Below are 27,345 nucleotides of genomic sequence, written 5' to 3' on the forward strand. Positions count from 1 at the left end.
ACTTCTGCAATCTCTGACACCCTTACCTGCCCCCAACCCCCCTGCAGCAGTGTGTTCCAGTCCCTTTCTAAAATTCAAGTGCCGTTTTTTCCTTGTTTTGCCAGGAGTCATTGGTCATGTGCTTGAAAAGTCAGCTTGGAGCTGGGCTTGGGTTGCCATGGAGTTTTCCACGACTTCTCCAAGCTTCCCAGGGCAGCTTCTGGATTGTCTGCTGTCCGGGGCTTCCCTGGCTTTTCCTATCTTTATGTGGATGTGAGCCTTTGTATCGGGTTCGCTTGTTTTCGACTCGGTGGGGGGTGGGGGGGGTGAGACAAAAGATGAGAAGAATCACACACGTGTTTCTCATTCGAAAGCATATTTTTCAACTTCTTGAACAAAATCTTATTTTTTTTTCTTTTCCCTCTTGGATAGTCCTTTCAAACAGCTTGGTGGGAGAAGGAAGAAAGTTGTAGTGGGATTTTAAATTCCCAGTCTTCTTGATGTGAGTGAAGTGTGGCTGGCATGAATCTAGAACTTTCTTTTACTATGAGAGTAGCTAATGTATTTGAGAAAAGGGAAGGACTGGGGACTTTACTCAAGTGTAATAGCATCTGTTGTCATTGGGGGGAATTGGCTGACAATGCTCATGGGCCTCTTCGAAAGGGCCCTCACCGGGGCCATGAGAGCAATGAGAGTTTACGTTTTAGAGTCAGATGGACTGGATTCAAATCCAGACTCTGACGTTTACTAGCTGCGTGCCTTAGAATGAGTCAAGTCACCGCTCCAAGCTTTGGTTTCCTTACGTGGAAAATGAAGGCGATAATTATAATTGCTTCCATGGGCTGCCGTCAGAGTGAATGAGATAATAATGAGCAGAAAGATTGTACTCAGTGCCTGGCATATATTAAGGGCTCAATAATTGCTAGTTGGTGCTGCGATGTGTATTGTGGATCTTTGCTCAGGCTTGGCTTTGCTGTCTGCTTGGCACCAGGTATCGCTCCTTCTGCATTCCTGCACCTCACAGCAGGCTTCGCACGACCAACATCTGGCCAGGGGGCCTCCGGTGTTGGGGACTGCGGTGCATCCTCAGTGCACTAAGGGTGACAGTCCTTTCATTCAGAGAAGACCTGTATTTCAGAACCTCTGAAAGGATGTAGCCGAAAGTACCTGGCGGTGCTCTGGGACAGAAGTCCCCCCCAAGAACACAGGATGCCTGGAAGCTGAGTGGCTTTGGGGACTTGGTTGAGCTGAAGTAAAGCTCAGGACCGGTTCCCTGAACTGACCTCTCGTCTCTCCTCCCAATGTCTTGGACAATGTCGGGATGGCACAAGGTTTCTTGATTGATCTGCTTATATCCATTCTTTAAAAATGAGTTTCATAGACAAGAATCCTACAAACCATCTTCTCCAGAAAGAGTTCCCAGAGAACACTATCTCCCTTTGTCTGTCTCCCTTTCTCCCTCTCCCGTGGTCCAGATTTGCTACCTCTCTATCTAAAGCAAGGTGATGCTTGTTTACACGGCAGTGGACTCTTTCCTTGATTGTCTGGTCACTTGCCTGGTGACCTGATGGTCGTTTTACTTAGCAAGGGAGGGAGGGAAAGAATATCCACTTCCAGGCCTAGGTGCCCTGGGGAAGAGAGGGAAGCCATAGACTTGTGCAAATTACCAACGTGAGGGAGCTTTGAGAAAGTTCTGCAGCAGTGTGTGCAAACAACCTAAGAGACAAAATAGTCTCTCCTGGTCACTTTAGCTCAGTCTTTGACTTGACTCTGTTTACCCTGCTTACACGTGACATTAGCATCCAGGGGCCAAATAACATACCAATAGCTTCAGCGGCATGAAAGCAATGATCACAATGGCAACTTTCCCTGAGCACCTACCCCACACCAGACCTGGGCTGCACCTGACATATCCTACCCCTTGCAATACTTTTCAACAACTCGGTGGGACAGGTATAAACAGGACCAGCTGCACAATTTGCAGGCCCCAGTGCAAATTGAAAATCTGGGGTCTCTTGTTCAAAACGTTTTAAGAATTTCAAGGCAGTGACAGCAGAGCATTCCACCAAGCCTGGGGCCCTTCTAAGTACAAGGTTCTGTGCAATTACACAGGTTGCATGCCCATGACCCCGGCCCTGGGTGTAAATATACCCATTTGATAGATGGCAATAATGAGGCTTGGAAAGGTTAAGAACCTGCCCTAAGTCTCTGTGTAAGAGCGCCGGGTTCAAACATCCTGTACTCTGAGCACAGAGAGAAGGTCTAGCTTCTGCCCTTAACCTGGTTCTGTGTACAGTAGCACTGTGTTGTGCGTGGAGCTTCTTCCAGTTCTGTTTGAGAAGGGAAAGGTAGCTGAGGACGCTGTTGGCTCAGCAGTGTCTTATCTGGGCAAGCAGAACTTCCAGGATGGGAGGCCAGCCGCACGATAGCCTCGCCCAGATTTCTTTCAGCTGAAGTTGATATCCCTTTAAACCAAGCTGCGTTCCCAGGCTTCCTGTAATTTCTCATGAGATACTGTGTGCCCGGTCAGCTTTTTGTGTTTCAAACAGAGAACTCCAAGTACTTCTTCATTCTTATCACGAGAGTAAGTGGACTCCCTGGGTAGTGACTCATTTAGGGTTTTTCAATTTAGCTATTTTTCTTTTTCACTCGTATTCACATCCAGTAAGAGGCTTGCTTTCTCATTTCTCAAAATCCCCCCTCCGTGGGTTCTCTCTGCCGTCATTGGCAGTGACATCACCCCTCTTATGATTACTAAGAGAACATCTAGTTTCAAAATATTTTTCTTAGAGTTCCTCTAAGGATAATTTCTTAGAATTCATGTATCTCCCACCCCTTCTTGTCCCCAGTGATTCAAATTCAATGTCAAATATCCAGGAAAAGTGAAAATCTATGCATATATGTTTTATATATAAAGTGAAAAACGTGTGTGTGTGTGTGTGTGTGTGTGTGTGTGTGCGGGTGTAGCCAGTCATAGGAGAGTATCTACGATTCCTGAGAGGGCCTCCTTGATACACTGAGCTTAAGCTAAGAGGACTCCGGGTTGAGCACCAGAATCGTACTGTGTGGCCTTGCCCAGACTCCCCATCTCGCCCAGCCTCATTTTCTTCCTCACCCAAATATGGACCTCGAGATTTTGTGAGAATTAGCTAAAACAAAGTATGTGAAATTGCTCTGCAAATTACAAAGCTATTGCAGGCAGGAGGTGAGATTAGCTCTTGGATAAGGGCTCCAAATATCTATCTTTTTTTTTCTTTTCATTTTCTTCTTCTTTTAATTTTAATCACTAAGGCCCCCCAAAAGGTGGTTACTTTGCAACAGTTACCTCCAGGGCACAGCCGTGGGGGTGGGCCCGTGGGCCTGGACTCAACCAGCATCCCAGGAGAGCTTTTAAAACATACCTGTGCTGGGCACCTGGGTGGCTCAGATGGTTAAACGTCTGCCTTCAGCTCAGGTCATGATCTCAGGGTCCTGGGATCGAGTCCCACATCGGGCTCCCTGCTCCTTGGGAGCCTGCTTCTCCCTCTGCCTTTCTCTCTCGCTCTGTCTCTCACGAATAAATAAATAAAATCTTTTAAAAAAAAATGCCTGTGCTTAGGCTGCACCCCGAGACATTCATGTGCAATCCGGCTGGGGACAGAGCCCAGGCATTTATGCTTGTTGAAAGCATCCACATGCTTCTTATGCACAGTCAGGGTCAAGAGCACCAGGGTACCGGTCTAGATGCCGTCCACTTTGCAGTTGCCTGACATCGGGCAACTTTAACTCACTAAATTTCAGTTTTCTCAGCAGCAAAACAGAACTGAAAGAATTTTTCACATACCTGCTGGTGGGGGTTAAATGGAATAATGCGTTCTTTTACCAAACATCCTGGTGGGTTCTGCCAAAAGGTCTTCCTTTGTTCTTTGTGTATCTGATTAAGCTTGAGGAAGCAAAGACCAATTGGCCACACCTGGCCTTTGGCTTGCAGAAGAACGGACTGCTTGCTAATAATCTGTTTTTGCTTTGGGAGCGACTGATAGTTCCTCTCTGTCTGGGCTGTGTGTTTTTTGCTTTATTCGGTTTTGTTTGTTTTATGTGCTTGGTGCCACATGCCTGAGTTCTCACCCCTTCACGACCATATTTTCCCTACGGGGCCTGGTGAATGTCTTCTGCACCTCTCCCCACACATTCATTAACGTAGTTGACTTGTGTAGAATTCCCTGCGGTGGCTCCTTCTGCCCTTGAAATTGCCTTTCTAGAAAGGTGACACATCAGGCAGAATTCCGGGCTTGGGCCGTTCCTTCTCCTGTCTCTGCATGATGGAACTATGCGGGCTGGAGAGAGGCGCCATGGCCGGTGACTAGAGCTCTCCCTGTCCTTGGCCATCACATTGCATTTCAGCCAATGCCCTGGCCTTGGAGTCTCGAGAGTGTTAAAGGAGATGTCTGTTATGTTTGGAAGGCTGCTCTCTCATGCCGACCACCCCCCCCCCCAGTGTCTAATACTCAACTCTCATGTAATGAATGTAATGGCTTCTCGGTTTCCTGTTGACCCGACCGTTTCCACAGAAGTATGCTTTGTCAGAGGTGGCATTGAAAGGAACAAGAAGACAGATTGGCTTGAACAAGTGGGTTTCTGAGCCAAACTTTCTGGAATGCAGAGAGACATGAAGATTCCAGTGCACCGCTCTTTAAAATCCTAAAGCTGCTGCTTGAGCATCCCCAATGACAACAGTAAGAATCGCTGCCCTCCTCCTCTTCATCGTAATAGCAGCATGCCTCCTTTATTAAATACTGAGTACAGGCTCGCCATCATTCCAAGTAGTTTATGTGTATTACCTTCATGAATCCCCATAACAACTCTGTGACATAACTACCACCATTATATCCACTTGACAAAGGAGGACCTGGACATGGAGGCTCTGAGCATCCGAGTGTCTTGTCCAAGTTCACCCACAGTAGTGAGTGGGGAAGATGGAATTTGCACTGATGTCTCTCAGATCCTAGATTGCAGACCATATTTATCCAGTCCCCACTCATCTTCTCCCCTAGTTGGAGTAGACTGAAGTATTTCTTACAGAGATATTTGTTCACATTTATGCTTATTTGGCTTCAGGAGATTGTCAAAGTTTCTCAGTCAAACTTTGAGTTCAATATATCAGTTAGTAGTTAGTTTTACTAGAAGTAATAAGAAATTCCAGAATAACAAGGGGCTAAAGAACATAGGAGTCTTTTTCTCTTTTATGTGAAGGAAGTCTGAAAATACAAATTTGTTGTCATCATGGACCCATGACCACATCTTTTTTTCTCTGCCTTCCTCTGTTGGCATTTAAATTCAAGGTTACTTCATGGTCCAATATAGCTGCTTAGTTCCAGCCATCACATCTGCAGTCTAGGCTGGCAGAAGGAGGATTCAGAGAGGTCCAAAAGTCCAAGTAAAATTTCTTGATTGAAATTTATTTTAATAAGTAATTTTATTCATTTATTAAAGTAAAATATGGTTTATTTATTCAAGTATTTAGTCCCATACAATACTTCTGCTTCATCACATGGCCTCACCTAGCTACAAATGAACCTGGGAAATGTGCATATAAAAAGTCAGGGTTCAGATTGGCAAAAGAGGAAAATGGACTTTGGGAGACTATGATAGTCTCTGCCATATCCAACATAACTGTTTATTTCAGATCACACAGGTCCTCTAAATATTCCATCTGATTTCCTGTGATATCCACTTGGAAAATCTTCCAGAGATGAGGCTGTGTTCACAACTCCTAGATCCCCCCACACCCCACCTGCCCAGTGCAGTCCTGAACACAAATGGTCACAGCCACCAACTAACCCATCTGTCCATGATGCTGGACCCCAAGCAGCACAAGCAGGGACACTCAATAACATTTGTGGGGGTGACCGATAGCAATAATGGCACCAACAACACCAACATCCCTAGGTACTGACACGCCGAGCCTCAGTTACATGCCCTGCACCGTGCTGAGCCCAGCACAGGCATCGTCGTGGTGCGGTGCTGGGAAATGTAGACATGAACTTGGCAGAGCCCAAGGAAGCTCCCCCAGCATCCAGGTTTCTTGCCTCAAATGGGTTTTGCATGAACTCATTCCCCAAGGTGAATTCTGCTGTTTCCTTCTATTTCTTACTCAAAGAGGCAAAAGAAATTTAATCTTTTCTATGTGGCATTGATCAAGATTCCATTTTCCCCTTCAGTTCAGCTAATTTTCATGGAAGGGGCAGGTGAACAAACAGGCTGCCAGCTAGCTGCTCTTACCCCCACGCATGCATATTATCCTTTGCCTCGGGATGGAAGCAGCCGGTCCACTTAGAGCTGCAATAAGCTTGGAGCAGTGCTTTCACATTCTGAGCCTGTTTCTTTTCCTATAACATGTAACCATGCCCCGGACACAAGAGCTAATGCTTGCATGCTGGCACCAAGCAACTGATTCTTTCTTATTGTTACTACTTTTATTACCTGGGTGAGATGCTGACATGACCACTCTCTGAAACTTTGCTTTGTTTTATATTATCAGCACGTGCTGATGAAAAGCATTTGGTGCTTCATGTATAGGACGAGGGAGGCTTTTTCCCATGGCTCACTCCTCAGGGTTCTGCAGTGGACCCCGGTGGCCCCAGGACCCTATGTGCGGCCACATGGCGCTTCTTCTCTGCTAATGCTGGGTGCTCATTCACTAGGTTTGTGCCAGGGATTCCCAGGCAGGGGTTCAAAGGTGGCAGGGCCAGGGTCATGTAAATTGAGCACCTCTGCTGTGTTCCATGTGCTGGGCTGACCTTGAAGAGTGGTGCAGTCTCTGTAAGAAGTTGCTCTGGGATGACATGGGCCACCAGTGTGAAAAAGAGAGAGGGGACAGCACCTTTTGGATTTTCTGTTAACACTCAGATCAACAGATTGAGCTTTTCCCCCCTCTTGGTTTTCTGAGATGTAAGAACGAGTAAGCCTTCCCATCATGACAATGGCCTTATTAAGAATTTTCTGTGTTCCCGTGCCCTGTCCTATCACTTGCAAGTTGAAAGCTGCCCCAGAGAACACATTTTAAGGCTCAACAAAGAATACATATTTTCACATGCTACCCTAGTGAGTCACTTTACTTCTCATACCTGTAGATTCAAAAACGCTTAAGTATGTCCCATGGTGAGTTTCTATGTCAAATGCCTCCCTACCCTGTTTTTAGGACTGTATTTGCAAATACTAAGCTGTTTCAAGATTGGTTTTTAGGCAAATTGTTTAGCCAGACCTCATTCAGTGAGTCATTGCAGGTAAAGGACCTGGCCTCCTGGGCACACAGTAGGTGTTTAATAAATGCTGGTCCCTGCAGTTCCTCACAAGTCGAAATTAGCTGAGTGCATGCCTTTGAGATTGAACTTTCTAGTTCTTAGAAGAAATATTTTTCTTGGTCATGATTTTTGTCTCATTGGAAAAGAGCAGAATCAGCAAAATCGCTTTCAGCAGGTCCCAGTGTCATGGGCCTGTCATCCACGGGGCAGACAGGGCTGTCTATGTTTTCTCTGCAGCACTTTGAGTTTCTTCTTCAGACACCGTATCTGCCTTCCGTCAGAGTTTCAAAGAGACCAGTCTAGGGAGCACAGAGATGCTAATGATAAGGTCTCAGCTGTAGCCTGTGGCTGAAGTGGCCTGGTGGGGATGTCATGGGGATTAAGGCATGTTATCTGTAATAAGACTAAACTCCCGCTGCTGAGTGCAGCGGGGCAGCACCAGTCTTGGGCTGGGCATGCGGCTCGGGGCTTATTTTAGAGCCAAATGAAAGCGGCCAATTATCATGTTCTTTAACTATAATCAGCCAAACAGGATACAGGTGGCCACAAAATGGAGTTATTTAAAACAGTAACAAAATCACTTCAAAAAGGGTAATAATCTGGAAGTCTCTCTTTCTGCAACATCTAGTTAAAGCTGTCTAAGCGTGGAGAAGACAGGGGAGGCTTGTTCTGTAACCTTCTCAATGGCAATCGGATCGGGAAAACTTCTTGGGAAATGAAAGGCTGGATCCCTGGCCCCGAGGCTGCCCCACAGCCATTGGGTTTGGCCTCACCATGTAAAGGAGAGCCTTTGAAAATGATCCCAGGAGAATCCCGAGCTTCCTGGGAGGGTGGCTCTTGAGGGGCTCTCGCTAGCCCGGCCAGCTGGTCCCTCCTGGCCCACTGACCACAGAGTTGAAAGCTGATTCTGGACTTTGGCTACGAGACCTTATCTTGGGTAGCGTTTTCTGTGACATTCCAATGAGACTGGGACAGGGCACGGGGCAGAATTCTAAGCATTTCCCAGAATCTGTCAGAGCCTGCTCCTGAGCAGAAGGCAGAGTGAGGGGGATTTAGCTTGACTCCCATCTAATTCTGCCTCTGCTACTTGTTAGGGCTGTGAACTTGGACACACTACTGAGGCTGGCTGAGACTTGGTTTGGCCCTCTGTGAAATGGGGATGATTAGAATCTATCTTGTAGGGATATGCTTCCAAGAGTACCTTGCTCACGGTTGCTAAATAGAGCTCAGTAGACATGAGCTATTGTTATCATGGTCCTCAGCTATGAAGCCCACGGACAGAAGTTCCCGTCATGTCTCGATAACCCTGGTGTGACTCCTGAAGGTGTCTTGTACCTCAGTAACAGGTGCAAATTTTACACTGCACTGTATGTGCCAATGAGCTACGAAAATTGGGAGGCCTGTCCATCCTCCAGCCATCTGGGTAAAGCCTGAGTCAATTCCCATTGCATTAAACACCACCCCCATTAATTAATAATGGCAATGAAAACAAGACTAATAGATTATAACAGCTGCTGCAGCCTTGCCTTCTGCTGAATGCTTCCTCCATACCGGATCCTATGCTAAATGCAATACGTATATAACCTCAGGTCATCCCATAATCCTCCCGATAAGGTAGCCACTTTTCTCACCATTTTACAGAGGAAACTGAGCACCCAAAGAGTAAAACAAAACAAAACAAACAAAACCACTGTAATAAGTGGACGAGTTAGGATGAAGCTCAGCTGTTACTGACTTCAAAGCTGTTGCTTTAACCACTAGGCCATACGGCCAGTCACTTGAGCCCTTGGGAATGGGGTAGCTTTAAGATCCCAAACTCCAACAAAGAACAAAATGAGGCCTTCTGTTGTAAGGATCATAACAAAGTTAGCATGCTACATAGTATATTTCAGTGTATTTCCACATGTCTGGTTATTTAAATCTCAGGACATCTTTGTGAGTCATTTTACAAGGGAGAAAATGAAGCCTCAGAAGAGGGTTAGCATCTTGCTCAAGATTGCACCTTGGAGGGGCACCTGGGTGTCTCAGTTGGTAAAGCATCTGACTTCGGCTCAGGTCATGATCCCAGGGTCCCAGGATTGAGCCCCGTGTCGGGCTCCGTGCTCCCTCTTCCTCTGCCCCTGCCCCTCCCCCTGCTCGTGCATGCTCTCTCTCTCTCTCTCAAATAAATAAATAAATAAAATCTTAAAATTAAAAAAAAAAAAAGATTGCACCCTGCATAATGGCACCCAGATAATAACCTTTCAAACCGAGGCCATACTGTATCCACGTCTACAAGACTCCAAGCGCAGGCACGTTCCATTCAACCCATGCTGCCTCTCACCACACTCTGGCCCAAGTTCCAGCTGTAGGGACAGAGTTGAGCAGTATGAAAAGGATGAAGCTAATCATAATTCTTGCCAAGTCCTAGAAAGCCCTTTCAGGGGCACCTACAGAAATCCCCTGGATGAGGTGGAGACTATGGCATAGTGGGGCAGTGAGGGACCGAATAGAGTTGTCCCTTGTGGTCTGCAGTTGGTTCCATGGTTTGGGGTAGCATCAGGGCTATGCCAATGATGAACATTTCACTGGAAATTTGTTCAGGGACTTCCCTGAGCCAGATGCTTGGCTGGTTCATGGGCTTCATTTCTGTCTCAATAAACTCAGATTCTCCTGGCATCTGCTGTAAAGAAAAAAGCCAGAGGACAGTGAGCAAGACTAGAAGAAATGTTCTGATGAGGGAGAGGCTTTGGGGATTTGCTGGGAGATTGTGTGACCACTGGGGCCCTCCTGGGCTCTGCTACCAGACACCTATGTGGTGCTGGTCAGGAGCCTGTTTCCATCTTGATTTGGTCAAGCATGGTCAGTTTTCTACTTAGTGCCATAGATGGTTCTCTGTTTAATCAGTTTGTGTGATGCTTCTAGCATATTGTCCAGAAGAGGAGGTCTTCATCCCATAGTTTGAATTTGACCTCTTCTATCTAGTTGTGACATCATCTCTTCAAGACTCAGGCAATCAGGCAATCATTCATGCCTTCAACTTTTGGAAGCCGAATGCCTTCTCCATGTTGGGTGCTGGGCTAGTGCTCGGGGTCCAACACCTGTCCTGCTGCATGGAACTTTTATTCTAGTGTCCATTCGCAGCCCAACATTAAATATGCTCCAGGTTAAGCACTGTATTATTCTAGAAAGGAATCCCTTCTGGGAGAATTCCTTGCAGTTATTTAGAAGTTCATGTGTTGCAGTATTAACATGTCATCTGGCAGTTATGTAATTCAGGCCAGACTTCAAGTGTCTCTTTTTTGGGGTACCAGAGTAGCGGGAAGGGGAGCTGGTAGGAGGATGGAAGACATGTTGCCTTTGGGATAAGATGTTTGCTCCTTCTAGAACCTTTAACTGGCTACCAGAAACCGCCATTCTCTATTCTCTGTAAAGTTGTTGATGAGGAATTAAAATATCTGGAACAATTATAAAATGAAATGTCTTGGCAATTGAGTAAAGGTCATAATTGGAAATGAGAGCTATACTTTCATCACCAGTGGAGGAAAAAAAATATCCATATTCTTGTTTCATAAATGGTACTGTTTCAAAAGCAAAAATATAGTCACTGTTATGGTGGTGGTAGTTGGGAGTGGGGATTACAACAGATGAGCCAAATGGTTTCCAAAAAATTGTCAAAGTGCCGGACTTATCTTGGTCCAGGGTTGTTTCCTAGTGCTTGAGAGAGACAGAGGATCCTGCCAATTCTGAACTCAAAATGGCCCCTCCCAGCTCTCCTCCACCCTGGAGACATGGCCCAAGTGGATTCCCTCCGGGGCCCAGAATCCAGTTCAGAACAGCAACGTCCCTCTGGAGTATCTGCGTCCATGCAAATCAACCTTGTTTAAACCAAAATGATTGTTTCATCAAGCTGGGGGGTTTCTCATCCCTGTCTCCTCATCTAATCCCAATACCTTTACTCCCTTTGCTCTTCAGTTTCCAAGTGTGACCTGTCCGTGTCTCCAGTTCTAGACTTTGCATGTTCCTCATTTGTCATCTTTATTAGGCCTTCATTTATTTGTGTTTGTCACTGCTGCACTTGATGGTGGTGTGGTGACCGTTCACCATGCTGGTTCACATGTAGCTTCCCATTTAGTGACCCTCCTTTCTATTCTTTCCTATAGAATTACCCTTTATGACTATCAAGCCATGTGCAGGGCCAACAAGGACAGCAGTGATGGCGCCAGAGGGCTATTGGATGTGAGTATGGTGCAATCACCCAAAAAACAGGGCCATGTGTCTATCTGTTTCTGAGTGTGAGCATATCTTTATCTTTGGAGTAATCGAGTTTATCTTTTTCGAAACCACGAATGTTTTAAAGTGTCTCTTAATTTTACTGGTTAAGAAAAACCACTTCTGTTCAAACCCAAATCCATTGATTGTATGAATGACAAGTGGGTCTGACATCTTTGATGGACAAATGTGCCCCCTTTTGATGGATAGAAAAGGGGAGAAGTTTTGGAGATTCTCTCATTCTCATATAAAAGAGAATTTGAGTTGGCTCATCAGAAATCTTCCCTTTGGTTTGTAAGAAACCTATTAGCCTGTGAACAAATTCACATTTTGCTCATAGATTCTCTACCCTAATCAGGATGCTGCTGAGCTTCGGTGTATCATTTTCACCGGAGCTGGTTCCATCCGTGATGTCACAATGGAGAACCAATCAACATAGATAGTGTATCATTAGAAACAGGCTTTCAGACTGCCAGAAATTAACTATTATAATTTACTCCCAGTTAAAAAACATAATTGACAATGTATAAGCAATGTAAGTTTGGCTACCCATCACCTGAAAACACAGGAAAAACAGTTACAGTATACTTCGACATAACCCCGCATGTGTATATAATAAATATAATCTTTGCATGTTATCATTTTGTAAATTCCAAAAATTAACCTAAAATCTTGTTTGAAACACAAAATTTATGAGCCATTTTCGTTTTTAAAATATAAACACACACCTTCTCATTTGCAGATGTAAGATCTTGCAAGGAAATTATTTAAAAGCCAACTATTTAACGTGGTCCTCCTCCACTGAGGGAGCAAGAAATGATTTGGAGCTGGAAAATTTCTGAAAGGCAACTAGGAACTGAAAGTTGAATGTTTTGAAAAATACCGCTTTTTAGTGAGAATCAACATGCCTTTCCAAATCCAAATTCCCTAGACTTAGCATAAATATTTCTAGACTTAAAACGTTCCCAAGATATGTTTTCATCATTAGGCTTAAAAGCTCAATGGCTTTACCCTTCAGAATGATAATGTGCATTTAAATTTTTAATCCTGTATTTACATAATCCCTTTGTGTACCCATACATTGAGCCAGTGTCTGGCACAGAATGCTTGAGTGCCCTTCCTACCCTCCCACCCAAACCCCTGCCCCCGAGGGAGCTGCCCCTGTGCCTGCCCCTCCCCAACTCCAGAGCCACCCTAATTCCTCTATTCATTCCCTCCTCCCAAGGACCCACACTACCAAGGACCCCTGAAATGTCACTACCCATCCCGGCAGGTACAAAGGCACAGAACTGTCCCAGGGTCTGACCACCAGGGTCTTTTTGAAAGAAAGATGGTTCTTTTCCAAGCAATAAGAAATATAATGGCAGAACCACTGGACTGCAGGTAGCATTCGGTTTTAGGAAATGGTTAATAGTTCACATCCTTATCTGATCCTAATCCTGAGGGCCCTGTGATTGAGGGAATGATGTTGACACACTCAATTAAATCAGAGCAAGAGATCCAGTCTGAAATCTGTGTGGGCTGAGAATAACCCCAGTAGACTGTTATTATTGTTGTTTTGTTCACTGACTTACTGACTTGAAAAGGGAAATGTCAAGAATGGTTAGAGGTATATAAATTGTTTTTTTGTTTTATTTAAAACTGGATAATTCCCCCATTCCTAGTTCTCATCTTTATCATCAAAATGCTCAGAAGGTAGGATTAAATATCCATCACTTCAGAGACCAGGATTTGGCATTTCAATTCTCTGATAACGTAAAGGCAACCACAAAAGATTCTGAGATTTTTCTGGACCTGCCATCTGGGGGGCAGGGGAGGGAGGGCTTTGCCAAAGTCAGCGCCTCTCTCAAGTGCATCCACTACTGGAATATCTGGCATATGTAGATTCAAAGAGCCAACTGAGGGGGAGACCTGCTATTTTCCAGAATTCAGGAAATTGAATTATCCACATAGAAAATATCACAGAGTAAACAATCCAACTGCTTTTTTAAATTAAAGTATTCTAAAATAAAGATTAGGCTATCAATACCTTCTTTTATAGAGTTGAAGGGGATTTTCTGCAAGGATAAAATCACATGTTTATATGGTTGTCATTTTTTTTCCAAATCCAAATATGTATGTGTGAGAAAAGGCAGCTTAAATCCTACATAACTCATGGGCAACATTAAAATCAAGTATATGAAACTTGTCCTTATTTCAGTGAATGACATACAGTGATGGAGAACAGGGAATCACCTTTCTGAGAGGCAGATCTGTGAATTACCATTTGAAATTAGTTATATGATTTTAGCCCCTCAGCATTAGGCTGCAAAATATTAGCCCCTGGAGGGTAAAGTTTTAAACATTGTTCGCTGAACTTCCTTTTTCCTCCCAGAGATAACCCCTGTATTAGATCATGTTTATTTTACTTGTAAATCACACCTCACTACAGGGGAGTTCAAAGTTTTAAAATGTTAGTTTTAGGATACAGTATCCAATCATGTTCTTCTTTTAGCTAGAGCTTCACTGTTTTTTAAGGTGATATCAATCTCTCTCGAAGAATAACATTGTCTTTATGTAAAGCCTTAAGTTAAACTACAAATTTCATATGTGATGCATTGTTTTCAATGAACTGAATTCTTCTCTTCAGCCTTATAATGCCTTCCTTGCTGCAGTAAAATGGATAATGACAGAACTTGTCTTGTAAGTACAATTTGCTTCATTTTTAAAGAGTAATATTGTTTTTCTTTTGTATTATAAAGTGAATTGGAAGACTGCATTTCATGTTTTCAACAACCATTAGATTCAGAATGCTCTGAGATAACTTCATCGAACATCTCGAAATATTGAAAGCTGAGACCAAAAAATTATCTTTCAGTTATTCATGGTCACTGCTTATGCCCTTATGTCATTGCTTAGCAGACTAACAGCTTGCAATATACAAACCAAATTTATTTATTGTGGTTAGTGTTAAATTTAACATAGATGTCTGGCTGTTTTTAATGCAGCCTGGGTGGGCTGTGGTCAGAAGAACAAATTGCCAGGGCTGCCCACTGTGCTCCTTTGGATGTGTTGGCATGTGCAAGGGTGGGGAGGAAGGGGGCTTGTGCAGTGGTGGGCCAGGGGCTGGGGGCTTTTCTCAGGTGTGAATTAATTGTTTACCCTGTCAAACTACAGTCCTATTTGGAGGGTGCTAGATGCATCTGTGATTTAGGTCAGATTGAAATGGCACAAAGATGAAAGGCTTGACTCCCAGAAAAGATATTGGACGCATGACAGAAACACCATATCCCACGAAAGGGAGAAATTCCATGGACGAGCATGAAAACCGGATTGTTTAAGCTGCACCACACTCTCAGGTTCTGATTTTGCCCACCGTGGCTCCACTTCTGAGTGTTTGAGGCAGATTTCTTACCATTTGACGAACAGCCATTGTCTTCTTCATTGCTTTAATGTAACCTATATTAATTTAACAACATTATAAATTGAAATTCATTTCTCTTATGTACACAAGAGGCAGAAAATACAGTAACAGACAATAGTGAGATTTTGATTGACAGTGAGCTGCTGCAGGAAGCAGTCATGAGCCTAAAAGAGAAATGATGGAATTTTGATCTATCTGTATTCATTTGGAGGATGGTTTATATTACTTTTGCATTTTTTACTAACAATTGGGAAATTCTGATTTTTTTTTTTTTTTGAAGTTGCATTGTGGCATTTTTTTTGAACTTGATGAAGTTGCAAACTTTCATCAAGAAAAGTTTGTTCCATCTATGCCTACACACACGCACACACACACACACACAGGGCTGAACAGGTTTGCATTGCAGTATAAATCTGGAAAGCATCCTTTATTACTGCAGATCATAGTCTAGGTAGAGAATATGCTATTTGTATCTGTGCACGAAGGCAGAGGAAGCCCTTTGGAAATTGACTTTTTACTATAGATTCAGCCTATAACTGGAAAACCATTTCTGCCCACAAGCAGGATATTTCTCCACAGAGTCCTTGAGTCTAGGGAAACCCGATTTCAGGGTTTGGCTGGTATTGGTGATCAAATAGCCTTTCACAAGTAAGATAAAGCCCAGTGAAAATTCCGTGGTCACAGAACCAACCATACTGGTACCTTCCAATCATGTTACTGTTTCAAATGCAGTGAGCGATGCTGAATAACAGAATGTCGCTGTCCCATTCAGGGGGCAGATAACCAAATAACCCTGGGCTTTTGCATCCCCTGCTTAGGTTCCTGGTGGAATTTAACCTCTGCAGTTGGTGGCACTCAGATATGACAGCTAAAGGTAAGCAGCAGCTAGTTCCCATTTCTCAGCTCAGAGTGATAAACCCAGGGTTCACTGGCTACTTTTCATCAAGGATGGGCTCACGCACAACTGCCCAGGACAAAGTGATGATTTTTCAGCTCCGTCAGCATCTGTGCTGACTACAGCGCTGTCCCGTCTGACCAGAAATTCCACAGGTTTCATTCTGCCCATGTTGAATGCACACTTTGACCTGTTTCCTTAAGTAAGACTTTGAGGTCATAACGTTGCACGGTGAATTCTTCAACAAGCTCGTGGGCAGTGCTTAAAATCGAAGGGAGGCGCATTGCCTTTTTCAAGCTTGAGTGAATGGATAACCACTCTGGTTTTTTGTTTGATCATTTTTTTTTTTATAATTATCCTCGTAAATTATAAATTTAATCATATTACTCTCCCCACTCAAAAGCCTTCAGCGATTTGAGCAGTAATTAGTAGAAACTCTCAGAGGTGTGAGTTGCAGTTAGATGAGTACGGATTTCAGTCCTGGCTCCAAGGTTTGCCTTTGGCAAGTTAGCTGATCTCTTCAAGACTCAGTTTCCCCATAGTAAGCAAACTGGGAGACATAATAAATATTATTTACCTCCTGTCGTGTATGTGTTTAATGATACATCATACTATATGCTGAGCATGGTGACTGGAACATAATGAGCCCTCAAAAAATGACAACTGTAATTAACTTCCGATACCAGCGTTGACACTGTTGACCACAATGATGACTAATCGAGTCCCGAGGCCCTACGAAGCCGGTACTCTTTCATGAGGGCGGTCTCGCAGCCATCTGCCCCACCTGCTCCATCACACTCAGATAATGCTCTGCTCTTTCTTTTCCTGCATGCATTCATTCTTGCTCATTTTCTTACCTGGGATGACAGGAACTAGCAGTACGCTAGACAGCTATAATTTTTTAATTATCTGTCTTTTTCAAAGAGGTAGATTAACAGTGTTGCAGCCTTCCCTAGGGGCTGGCTATATTTCGATCTGACGTTTCCTCTTCCGTCCCTTAAGATCCCAGTCGGGCAGGATTCCCTCCATTCTTCCAGGAAGAGTTAGCAGCATTTCCTTCTTGCTTCCATCCCAGTCAGCTCACATATTTATTTCCCCAGCTCTTCTGCACCATCATTGTCTCACTTTGTTGGCTTCACGCCAGAATTCCTTGATGGCAGGAGCTATGCCTCATAACCGCTGTTATCCCTTAGCACCTAACTGGTGCTCAGTGAACTGTAGGCGCTCAGTCTTCACTTACTGAATACCCTAACAATTCTTATGCTGGGTATGACCTTTATAGCCACTCTCATCATAGCTTTATAATTTACAAATAGGCTTCTGTTGCCTAAATTCAGGAGCTCCCTCATTTCTTGTTAGAGTATGACATGGAAGGACACCTACAGAGAGGTGTGTATGCGTACACAGCTGCACCGGATGGCCTCTGATTACAGTGAACCTAGTCCAAGTGTGTTTGGGGTCGGCCCAATCCTGAGAAGCTGAGAGCCCAGGGAAACAGCATCTGTGTGCCCTGTTCTCTCTCACACTCACACACTCACACTGTCCTGGTGACCCTTAGTATGTGAGCTCCATACTTGCCCCTTCCTCTTGGGTTAGGACCTGCTTTGAATGTCCCTAAGCCCACTTCTAGAAATCTGAATAAACTGGGGTAGGAGCAAAGGATTCTAGGACAGGATGATCATCACTAAGGAACTGATGATTGCAAATACTGGTAACTCTTTAAGTGATGAACAATAGGGACAATTCAAAATAAATGACAGCCCATCCACGGAGAGGCAGAGAAAACCTTTTAACAAGATTCTGTTTCAAAAACAGATCTTTTTAACGAGATCAAAAATGTTCATGAAATGAAGTAATATAGCAAAATAAACAACATACAGAACTGTATATACCCCAGAAAAGCATCCAATGGTGGGGGAAGGAGGGGGGTATGGATTTAATTAGGGTCAGCGATCAGTATGGCCCGTGGGGAGTCAATAAGCAAAGAACGAAATATGAATTAGGAAGGGAAGACTATTATGTCCCCCAAGAAAAGTTTGCCTATAACACAAACCTGCTTTTGATGAAAATTGCACATGATTTGGAAGTGAGATCTGAGAAAGGACCTATTAAATGGGTGCTTGCTCCCTTGTTCTATTTACTTTCCTTATTCCACTAGCTTCTCCACAGGTTTACTATTAGGAAGGGAAATGTTTAGATGAGATTAAAAGGGAGGGACGGAAGAAGGAAGATCAACGGAGGCCAAGAGAATGCACCGCAAGTTGGTCACAGGGCTGTTCTCACCACAGCCCCAGCTCCTTGGGACAAGTCACCTGGGCTTCGAATCTGGCTTTGAGCTCTGGGGGGCTGGAGCAGCCGTTTTGCCTAGATGAAGTGCTCTGGCCTGGAATCAGGCAGCCTTCTTCTGCAGCTGGCTGGTTACTTGCTCCTGGGCAAGTCTCTTGGTCTCTCTGGGCTCTGGTTTCCCAGTTGGTCAGCAGAGAGAACCACGGACCTAACGCGGGTGTGAGAGATGGATTAGGCGGTGCACGCTAAGCCCATGGGCAGACAGGGCACAGAGCTGGTGGGTGGTGCTTACGCTCTGGGCAGCGGTGGCTTTTGTGACTGAGACCCTGAGACTGAGACGCTCTTAGGAGTACGTTCAGTGCTGAGGGCAGCGGGCTGGTCGTCTTCAGGGTTTGCTTTTTGGCATCCCTCTTCACAACCGTATGCCTGCCCACCTCTGGCTGAGGAGCTTCCGAGGTGAGCATGAGGATGGCCCACCTCTTCATGCCAACCTGCATCCCCATTTCCCCCATTCTTACTCCCCCGGGCCTGCTTCCCTTCCCCATGACCTGCTCATGCAGGTATCTGCCTACCCTCTTGTGCTGGTCCTTCAGATTTGACAATCAGTTTAAAAGTTTTTGTTGTGTGCCAGTCACTGTGATCTTTGCTCAAACCAGTGGTTTTCAACTGGGGGTGGGAGGGGATGGGGTGGGTGAGGATTTTTTTCTCCCAGGAGTCATTGCAATGTTTGGAGACATTTTTGGTTGTCACCACTGGGGGTGAGTTGGGGGTGTTACTGACAGCTAGTGGGTAGAAGCCAGGGATGCTGCTAAACATCCTAGGACACACAGCCCCTCACAACAAAGAATTATCCTACTCAAAATGTCAGTAGTGTCACTGTTGGGAAACCCTGGTGTAGACCGAAGAGTATAGGGTAGGGGATGAAGAATAAGGAAGAAGCATATGGGGCGCCTGGGTGGCTCAGTCGGTTAAACATGTGCCTTCGGCTCAGGTCATGATCCCAGAGTCCCAGGATTGAGTCCCACATCAAGCTTCCTACTCAGTGAAGAGTCTGCTTCTCCCTCTGACCCTCCCCGCTCTTGTGCTTTCTCTCCCACTCCCTCTCAAATAAATAAATAAATAAAAATCTTTAAAAAAAAATAAAGCAAGAAGGATATGGTCTTTGCACTCATGATGCTTACAGAAATGTATGAAGGTTCCCATTCTGAAATTTCATATCCCCTCACCCCTCCTCCCCCTGTATCAGGACCAACAGCAAGGAGAATTTCAGCTAAGAGAAATCAGGTGATGCTTCATCTCTCCGTGTTATGTTTTAGAAGCTTTTTAAAATGTTCCTTAATAGATAATTCCAAGTCATGTCATCCTTTTGCCACACTGTGAGACCTTCCCCCAGACTGTAGACAGACCTTGTCAAATGATTGTATGGTCACCACACGATGTGCTAGCATACAGTGTAGTGCTTTTCCATTTCCAGAGTGCGGGCCCTAGACGATCTTCAGATCATTTCATCATACCTGAGAGGTGGGGACTGCTGGAATTTGTCACTAAACCTTTCTGAGCTACTTGAGTCAGACAGCTACTAGATGATGGGCTCAGACGTGAGCCAAGAGCTCGGCTAGATGGCAGTGAGCAAGGCAGCCCGCCTTCTTGGAACCCCTGTATGGGACTGGCTACTGTACGTGGATTGTCTCGTTCGGGCCTATAGGCCTCTGCTGGACAGGGCTGCCTTTTTCCATTTCACAGATGGAGAAATGAATTCGAATGGGGGGCATGGACTCGTCCTTGGGGCTGCTATCGGCTGGGTATCTTTGTTAAAGGAAAATGTAAATTCTTAGACCCAGAGCATACGGAGAGAAAAGTTTCACAGCAATATTGACTTGCAAGGTTTCTTCATTCTAATTTTACCATTCCCTCACTAGATAAAGACCCTGCACTGAGACATACATCTTTGTTTAGCTAAAAATGGAATCCATAATTACACTGTTTATCTGCTTCATTTCCTTAATGAAGGGGACTGTGGAAGCCCATTTCTGCCTGATTATCACAAAGGTATCATTTTGGCGAAGTTGCACAAAGAGAATGGAGCTTGCTGGCACCGAGTATGAATGGGGGTGCATTCACAGAGACAAAAGAAGAGGAAAGCTTTTCAAATGGCAACTCTATTCATTCCCAGTTGTCTGCCCATAATTACTGTGAACCCAAGTCAGTTATTCTCATCAGGAACATTTGTTGCTAAGGGAAAATTAAAGAAATTCAATTGTGTGGATGCTCCATTGGGTGCTTCATTGTGAGTGAGTGGTAGGTCATGGCTTCAGCTTGGGACCGCCGGCCTAATGGGGACGGAAGGTAGAGCAGTGTAAAGGCCCAGAATGGTGGCGCCAGGATGTGACCATGCAGAAGCGGGTCTGGGCTCCCCAGCTCACGGCAGTGTGACTTGGGGCAGGCAGCGCCACTTAATTTCTCTGGGCTGTAGCTTCTTCGTCTGTAAAACAGGAAAGCAGCAGGCCTTCCTCACTGCATGGTGGTGAGGACTCTGTCCATGCAAAGGGCCTAATGTCGTGTTTGGCATGTAGTGGGTGCTTCACGAGTATTGGCTGTGAAGGTGGCGATGGTGGTTTTGCTGTTTAAGGAAATGATGGTCATGGCGAGTCTCTTCCTGGGGGTCTCAAGGCAGGCCATGTCTGCTTTCTGAACCCCTGTTTCCCGTACAATAAGGAATCAGCCTAGCTGAGCTTCATGACCTCTTGTACGGACAGCTTTGTAAGATAATGCGTTGTAAGTGCCCAATGGCTAAACCAGCATTCTGGAGATCACTGGAAGCCTGAGCTATGGATTCAGAATTGCATAGATAAGCAGTAATGACTGGCAAATGTGTGTGCTGTCCATAGCACTCCAGACAAGGAGAGGTCTTCATAATAAACCATGTTATTTAGATTAAATGTGGCCATGGTTTTATACGATAATTCGCATGTGGCCCAAAAGCACAGCAAGAGGCTTGCAGCCAATCTATAGTCGTGTTGCAAACAGAATCAACGAGGGTTTATCGCCACATCAGTATGGGTGCCCTGCAATTGTCAAGGGAACAAGAATTTCATTTCCAGGAAGGATCAGAGCCAAATGAGCCTCACCATTGAGAGCGCTGGACTCATTCCATTGTAACTGGGCCCAGACAATCACAATTAGAGATGGTGCAATTATCGGGCGCATTTAAATCATGTGTGCTGCCTATCTCAGCCAGCCCCAAAGACCTTTCTTCCTTTCTTTCATTGGCCGAACTTCACAGAGCAGTTAAATATATGTGTGCTGGAGCCAGACGGCCCAAGTTCAAATTTTGGCTCTGCCACATACTTACTGGATGAATTTGGGCAATTCATTTGGTTTTCTCCTCCATTCACTAATCTGCAAAACAGAGATAACCATGGTTCTCACCTTACAGTTTATTCTTTTTTTTTTTTATTTTGTCATGTTTTACTGTTAAATAAATTAATACATGTAAAGCAGAACAGCATCTGGCATGTAGTAATTTCTTAATAAATGTAGCCATTACCATCATGAGCTTATCATGTGCCATCTGCATGCGTGTGCCGTATCCACTTATAATCTGTGTTGTTGGGGTTTTTTTTTGTTTGATCTTTATTTCATTTTAACGGACTCATTTTTTGAAATTCAAATAATTTAAATATTAAAAGGAAGTTTCCCAAATGGAAAGTCTCTCTCGCTTGCTCTACAAAGGAGTCAAGTGCGAACACAAGAACCATGAAAATAAAAAGTGTGACCAAATTGTAGCCAGATGCTCTGAGCTTTATGGGTGGCCTCCCCAGATAAAAAAAAGGGGGGGGGGGGTTTAAGAGCAAATGAAAGAAAAACGAAAAAGAAAGAAAGGTGGGAAAAACTCCCTAGCATCCAACAAGGATGTCCTCAACAAAATCCTCTGACAAAATCAGAGACATTGGAGAAGAACTTGGAAGCGAGTGCTGTTTCCACCAGGTGCCCCTCTCTGTGCTGTAGCTGTTTGGCCCGGGCCTCCTAAAACTGACCTTGCCTTCCCCCTGAAGGCAGGCAATTTGTCATGAAGGCCTTAGATGCTTACATTCCCTTTGTCTGTTTGATTGCCTGAAAAACACCATTCAGGGGAATTATTCAGATATTCAGCAAGCATCTGATAACGCTTGCCAGTGAGCGAGCACCGCAGGGCACCAGGGACAGGCGGGGTCGGGGACCCGGCCTTTGGGAGCATGACACTCACCCGTGCTGTCCCTACAGCGGAGCCAGGAGTCAGGGAGGTAGTCACTGGCCTTTTCTAACCAAAAAGTACTGCTTCAGAAAGGCCCGCCGTTTCTGAGGATTCCGCGCAACAACCCGTAGTCGTGTGGTAGTAAGCATGTTCACTTCAAGAGCCCTCACGGTGCACCAGCCACTTGCCGTGCATTAATTCATCTGATCCTTCACCCGTGTGAAGTTATTCCCTCTTATTCCCATTTTACAGAGGAGAACACGGAGGTGCCAAGAGATTGAACTCACCGGCTGTCCCACAGCAGTGGCAAGATTCATGACCCCTAGTTTGTGCCCTTAGCTGCTATGTATGTAATTTGCCCAGCTCCTGGCACGTGGGTGGTGACACGCTCCAACGGCTAGTGTTTCATGAAGGCTGAGTGTGTGTCCACACCTGCATGTATGTGGAAGTGTGCACGCGTGTCCCTTGGTTAAGAGCTGTACCTGCCTCGGTCTATTCATCACTCAGAACAACTCAGGGAGTTAGCATGGGCATCATGCCTAATGTCAGTGACCAGTTTCCAAAAAATCACATGTCGTACATAAAAAAACTGATTGAATCCACTTCCTTTTGTTTTAGATGAGGAAAATGACAATGTGTTATGCGTTAACCCCAAACCCCCAATCAATTTCCTCAATATAATTAACGCTCAGTGAAAATTCTATATTAAAAAAAAAAAACAATCACGTTAGGATATACATGCTTGGAACATGGCTTCCTGATCACCCAACAAATATCTGGTGGTTACCAAATGCTCCTTTAGCACTTAGTAATCCTGGGCTCACTTAGTGCCGGCAGCCTCCATACGGTCACAAAACATGTCCCCGTGCTTCTGACATCCAACCAACTGTATTTGGAATATAACTTGAGACTTTGTCAAAACATCATTTTGTTAAAACCCTATCGAGTTTTGGAGTTGGAAATGTAAATTGTATATTCTATATGTTTATAAATAGATGTTTATATTTCCATATAAACATCAGCCAAAAACTTTGTACAAAGTTTGGGTATTGGAAACCTATGAGCATTCTACTGGTAAGTTTTTTTGGTTTTTTTTTTTTTTTTTTGGGGGGAGTGGGGAGGGGCAGAGGGAGAGGGTGAGAGAGAATCTTGAACAGGTTCCAACCCAGTGTGGAGCCCGATGCGGGGCTCCATCTCAAAACACTGAGTTCATGACCTGAGCCGAAATCAAGAGTCAGATCCTTAACTGACTGAGCCACCCAGGCACCCCCTACTGGTAAGATGTTAATGGGTGACAAGTCCTGTGACAAGTACTGTACTATTGGCATCTCCATTTTACAGATGAGAATACTGAGGATTAGTTAGAAGCAATGAAGCACAGGATTTATACTCCAAACTTCTCTGACTTCAGAGTCTTCACCCTTAACCACTGTTACAGTATTTACCATCATCATCATTTGAATGTTACAATGGCTTCATTAGAATGCTAGTGTTACTCTTCTTGTTATTGATTACTGTTGTTACTATTTATTATTATTATTAACTGACATTTACTCAGCACTCATTATGTTCCAGGTACTCTACCAAATATTCAACATATAATGGTTCATTTACCTCTCACTTCACCCTCTGATAGAGGAAGAAGATTAGCCCCGATTTACACATTGAAAATAATTGAAACGTAAAGAGTTTCTGGAACTTCCCCACTGGACATAACTTGTTTACATGATTTTATCAACCACCAAGACATTACCCAATGCCTACTAGCTAGCCATCCATGTACCCGGGTTATCTAGTGCTGTATTCCTGGACAAGGAACTTCATAAGGGTAGGATGAGGTTCATGGCTGTGGTTCAAAGACATTACATATTTTACTATTCCATAGTTCAATTTTGTTTCTGTCATAAAACCACGTAGTTGTATCATGACCTTTGTCTCACCCTAAATAATATGGTGTAACTTCTATTTTATACATTTATTCAGATACACGTATGTGTTGTTGCTAAGTTCAAGTAAGTCTGAAGTCCGAGACCCGTTGACTTATGTTGTCCCAGAAAGTATTCTTGTGATCCATAAATGATAGTGGGTGAAGCCAACACAACGACTTGAGGAATTATAGCTTATAGAGTTGCTTGGCAGATGAAATCACTTGACTAATTAGAAAATAATGCATTATGCTGTGCCTAGAAAAATCACAGCACGGCAGGAGTGGAACTGGGTTCTGAATTACTGGGCTGCCAGTCACAAGAAAGCCTGTGCCTTTATTCTTTATCTTCTTTTCTTTTTTCTTTTTCCTATCCCTACAGCCCAGAAATTGAAACAGACCCTGGAGCCTTGTGACACTGAATATCCAGCATTTGTCTCTGAGCGCACCATCAAGGAAACCTCAGGGAACATTGCTTGTGAAGACTGCTCCAAGTAAGCCTCCCGCCTCCTTTCTGCTCAGTGTAGAACTCCAATGGGCCAATGTGTCTGGCGTGCTCACAATGAGAGATGGAAACGTGGCTGCCCTCTTGTATGAGGAAGTGTTTCCACCAGCTTGGAAAAAACATCACTTGGCTTTGTTAGATCATTTAGAATTTGGGAAGGGTTCAAAATGCATGAGAATGCATCCTAGAATAGACGAGGTTTTTAGTTGCGTTTATTGTTGGTTGGAAAAAGTCCTAATTGGTGTTTTCCCAGTTGATGGTTGGCCATTTCAGCTATCTGTTGGGAAAAAATCCTTCGGTGTCTTTCCTGGAGGCATCGAATCTTCAGGATTCGCTGGAATCTGGTGTCTGGGGAATGAGTCTTGGTTGCTTACTAGGCATTTCCCTGATTCCTAATGACATTGGGCCTTTTTTAATGGTTTTATTGATCATTTGGGTTTCTTTCCCCTTCATTTCTGTTGGTAGTTGGCTGTTGGGTGATGAATCTACTCTTACCGGTTTGGGTGTTCTAGGTTTTGGTGCAATTTCTTTGCAGTTGTATGCTTTACATACGTGTCTTCCTAGTCCTTTGACTCCTCACCTTTTATAATGTTTTAGATGCATTGAAATTTTCTTTTGCTTTTATTTTAATGTAGTCTAATTTATTCTTCTGTTCTTCTATGATTTGTGTGTTTGTGCTTTAAGAAATTAGTTTCTGCCCTCATGTCATAATGGTATTCTCAAACAGTTTTATTCTGAACACTTCAAAGTGTTGACTTTCACATTTAGGACTTGAATCCCTCTTGAATTTATTTGTGTGTGTGCCATAATGTAGCATCTAATTTCATCTTTTTCAATATAGTTCCGTGTTAACCAGCACTGCTTATTGAATGGTCTTTTTTTTCTTTTTTCCAATTGATTTATTATGGTACCTGTCTCATATAGGGTGAGTTCCCATCTGTATAAAGATCTGTTTCCAGGTTTTATGGTTTGTCAGTACTGCTGTTAACACCATATCTCTTTAATTATTAGAGCTTTATAATATGACTTGATATTTAGGAGAACAAATATCTTCTCCACATTCTTCTAAGTTGTCTTGGCTATTCTTGTCTCTCCTCTTTCATATTAACTTTGTAATCAGCTTGTTAATTTCCATGAATTATGATGCAGTTTTAATTAAAATTGCTGTAAGTTATAGATTAATTTGAAGATAATTGCTATCTTGTATAATACTGGAATTTCCATTTATAAACTAAGTATGTCTCTTTATTTACATGTCTTTTAATACAGTTTTATAATTTTATGTTAGATTTATACCTTGAAAGCATATAGTTTTTCCTGCTATCAGAAATGGCATACATTTAAAACTACATTTTCTAATTGGTAATTGCTAGAATATGAGAACAACACTGATTTCTGTATATTGACTATCTTGTATGCAGTTGCTAAATGCTCTTTTAGATTTAATAGTTTGTGTATGGCTTCTCTCAGACTTTTTTTTCACACACAATAACATCATTTGTGAAAATGTTCCTTTCTAACTTCCACACTTGTTTTCTTGCATAGAAGTAACTGGAATTGTTGACTAGAAGCAGTGAGAGTAGACAACTGTATCTTGTTCCTAATTTAAAGGAATTTCTTCTAATAATTCCATGTTAACTATGATGGTTGCTATAGGATTTTTTTATTGAGGTATAATTCACATACGAGATCATATTAGTTTCAGGCGTACAACATAGTGATTCAACATGTGTATACATTATGAAATGGTCACCACAATAAATCTAACTCCCATCTGTCACCTTACAAAATTAACACAATGTCAGTGATTCTGTTCCCCATGATGTACATTACATCCCCATGATTTATTTATTCTATTGCCGAAAGTTTATACTTCTTGATCCCCTGCACCCATTTCATCCCCCCCACCCCCTCCCCTCTGACAACCACCAATCTGTTCTCTTCATCTATAAATATGAGTTTTGTTTTGCTTTGTTGATTTATTTTTTAGATTCTGCATGTAAGTGAAATCATGCGGTATGCTATTGGGTTTTCTAAATTATAGTAAAATATTAATAATATTAAATTTACCTTTGTAACTATTTTTAAGGAGATTTTGACAGTGATTTTCTTTTTTAAGTTTATTTGTTTTATTTGTTTCTTTATGTAATCTCTACACCCAACATGGGCCTGGAACTCACCACCCCAAGATGAAGAGTCAGTTGCTTTCCTAACTGTGCCAGCCAGGCCACCCCCGTTGTAACTATTTTTAAGTGCACAGTTCACGAGCATTAAGTACATTTGCAATGTTGTGCAGCCATAACTACTATCCATTTCCTGAGTTGCCTTAGATTTTTGATAGTTAGCCATTTATTAGGTTAAAGAAAACCTCTTCAGGGGTGTTTGTTGCTCTTGTTGCTATTGTGTGAAATTTGAATGGATGTTAAATTTTATCAAAACATTCTTTCTACATTAATTACTAAAATGATTTTAATTTGTTAATATGTTGAGTTACATTGATAAAATTTTTAAAAATTTAAATCATGAAATATATCATATATACTATATCTTTAATGGTAGCTGGATTATCTAACGTGAAAACATGC

The 27,345-nt window shown here is 43.4% G+C and overlaps 1 protein-coding gene across 11 annotated transcripts in view; it reads left to right on the top strand.

Moving 5' to 3' along the window:
* The window catches only part of CACNA2D3 (calcium voltage-gated channel auxiliary subunit alpha2delta 3), a 960,286-nt gene that overhangs the window by 879,569 nt on the left and 53,372 nt on the right, over positions 1-27,345 (top strand). For all 11 annotated transcript variants that reach the window (XR_004300377.1, XM_032411506.1, XM_032411505.1 and 8 more), the window contains 4 exons: positions 11,405-11,480; positions 14,143-14,195; positions 15,735-15,790; positions 24,638-24,749. Coding sequence is in view for 10 of the 11 variants with exons in the window: in XM_032411506.1 (XP_032267397.1) it covers positions 11,405-11,480; positions 14,143-14,195; positions 15,735-15,790; positions 24,638-24,749 (297 nt within the window). In the remaining variant the exon portion in view is untranslated. The remainder of the gene's footprint in view (positions 1-11,404; positions 11,481-14,142; positions 14,196-15,734; positions 15,791-24,637; positions 24,750-27,345) is intronic.

This window comes from Phoca vitulina, unplaced genomic scaffold, assembly GCF_004348235.1.
Source record: "Phoca vitulina isolate PV1807 unplaced genomic scaffold, GSC_HSeal_1.0 scaffold13, whole genome shotgun sequence".
Taxonomy (NCBI): Eukaryota; Metazoa; Chordata; class Mammalia; order Carnivora; family Phocidae; genus Phoca; species Phoca vitulina.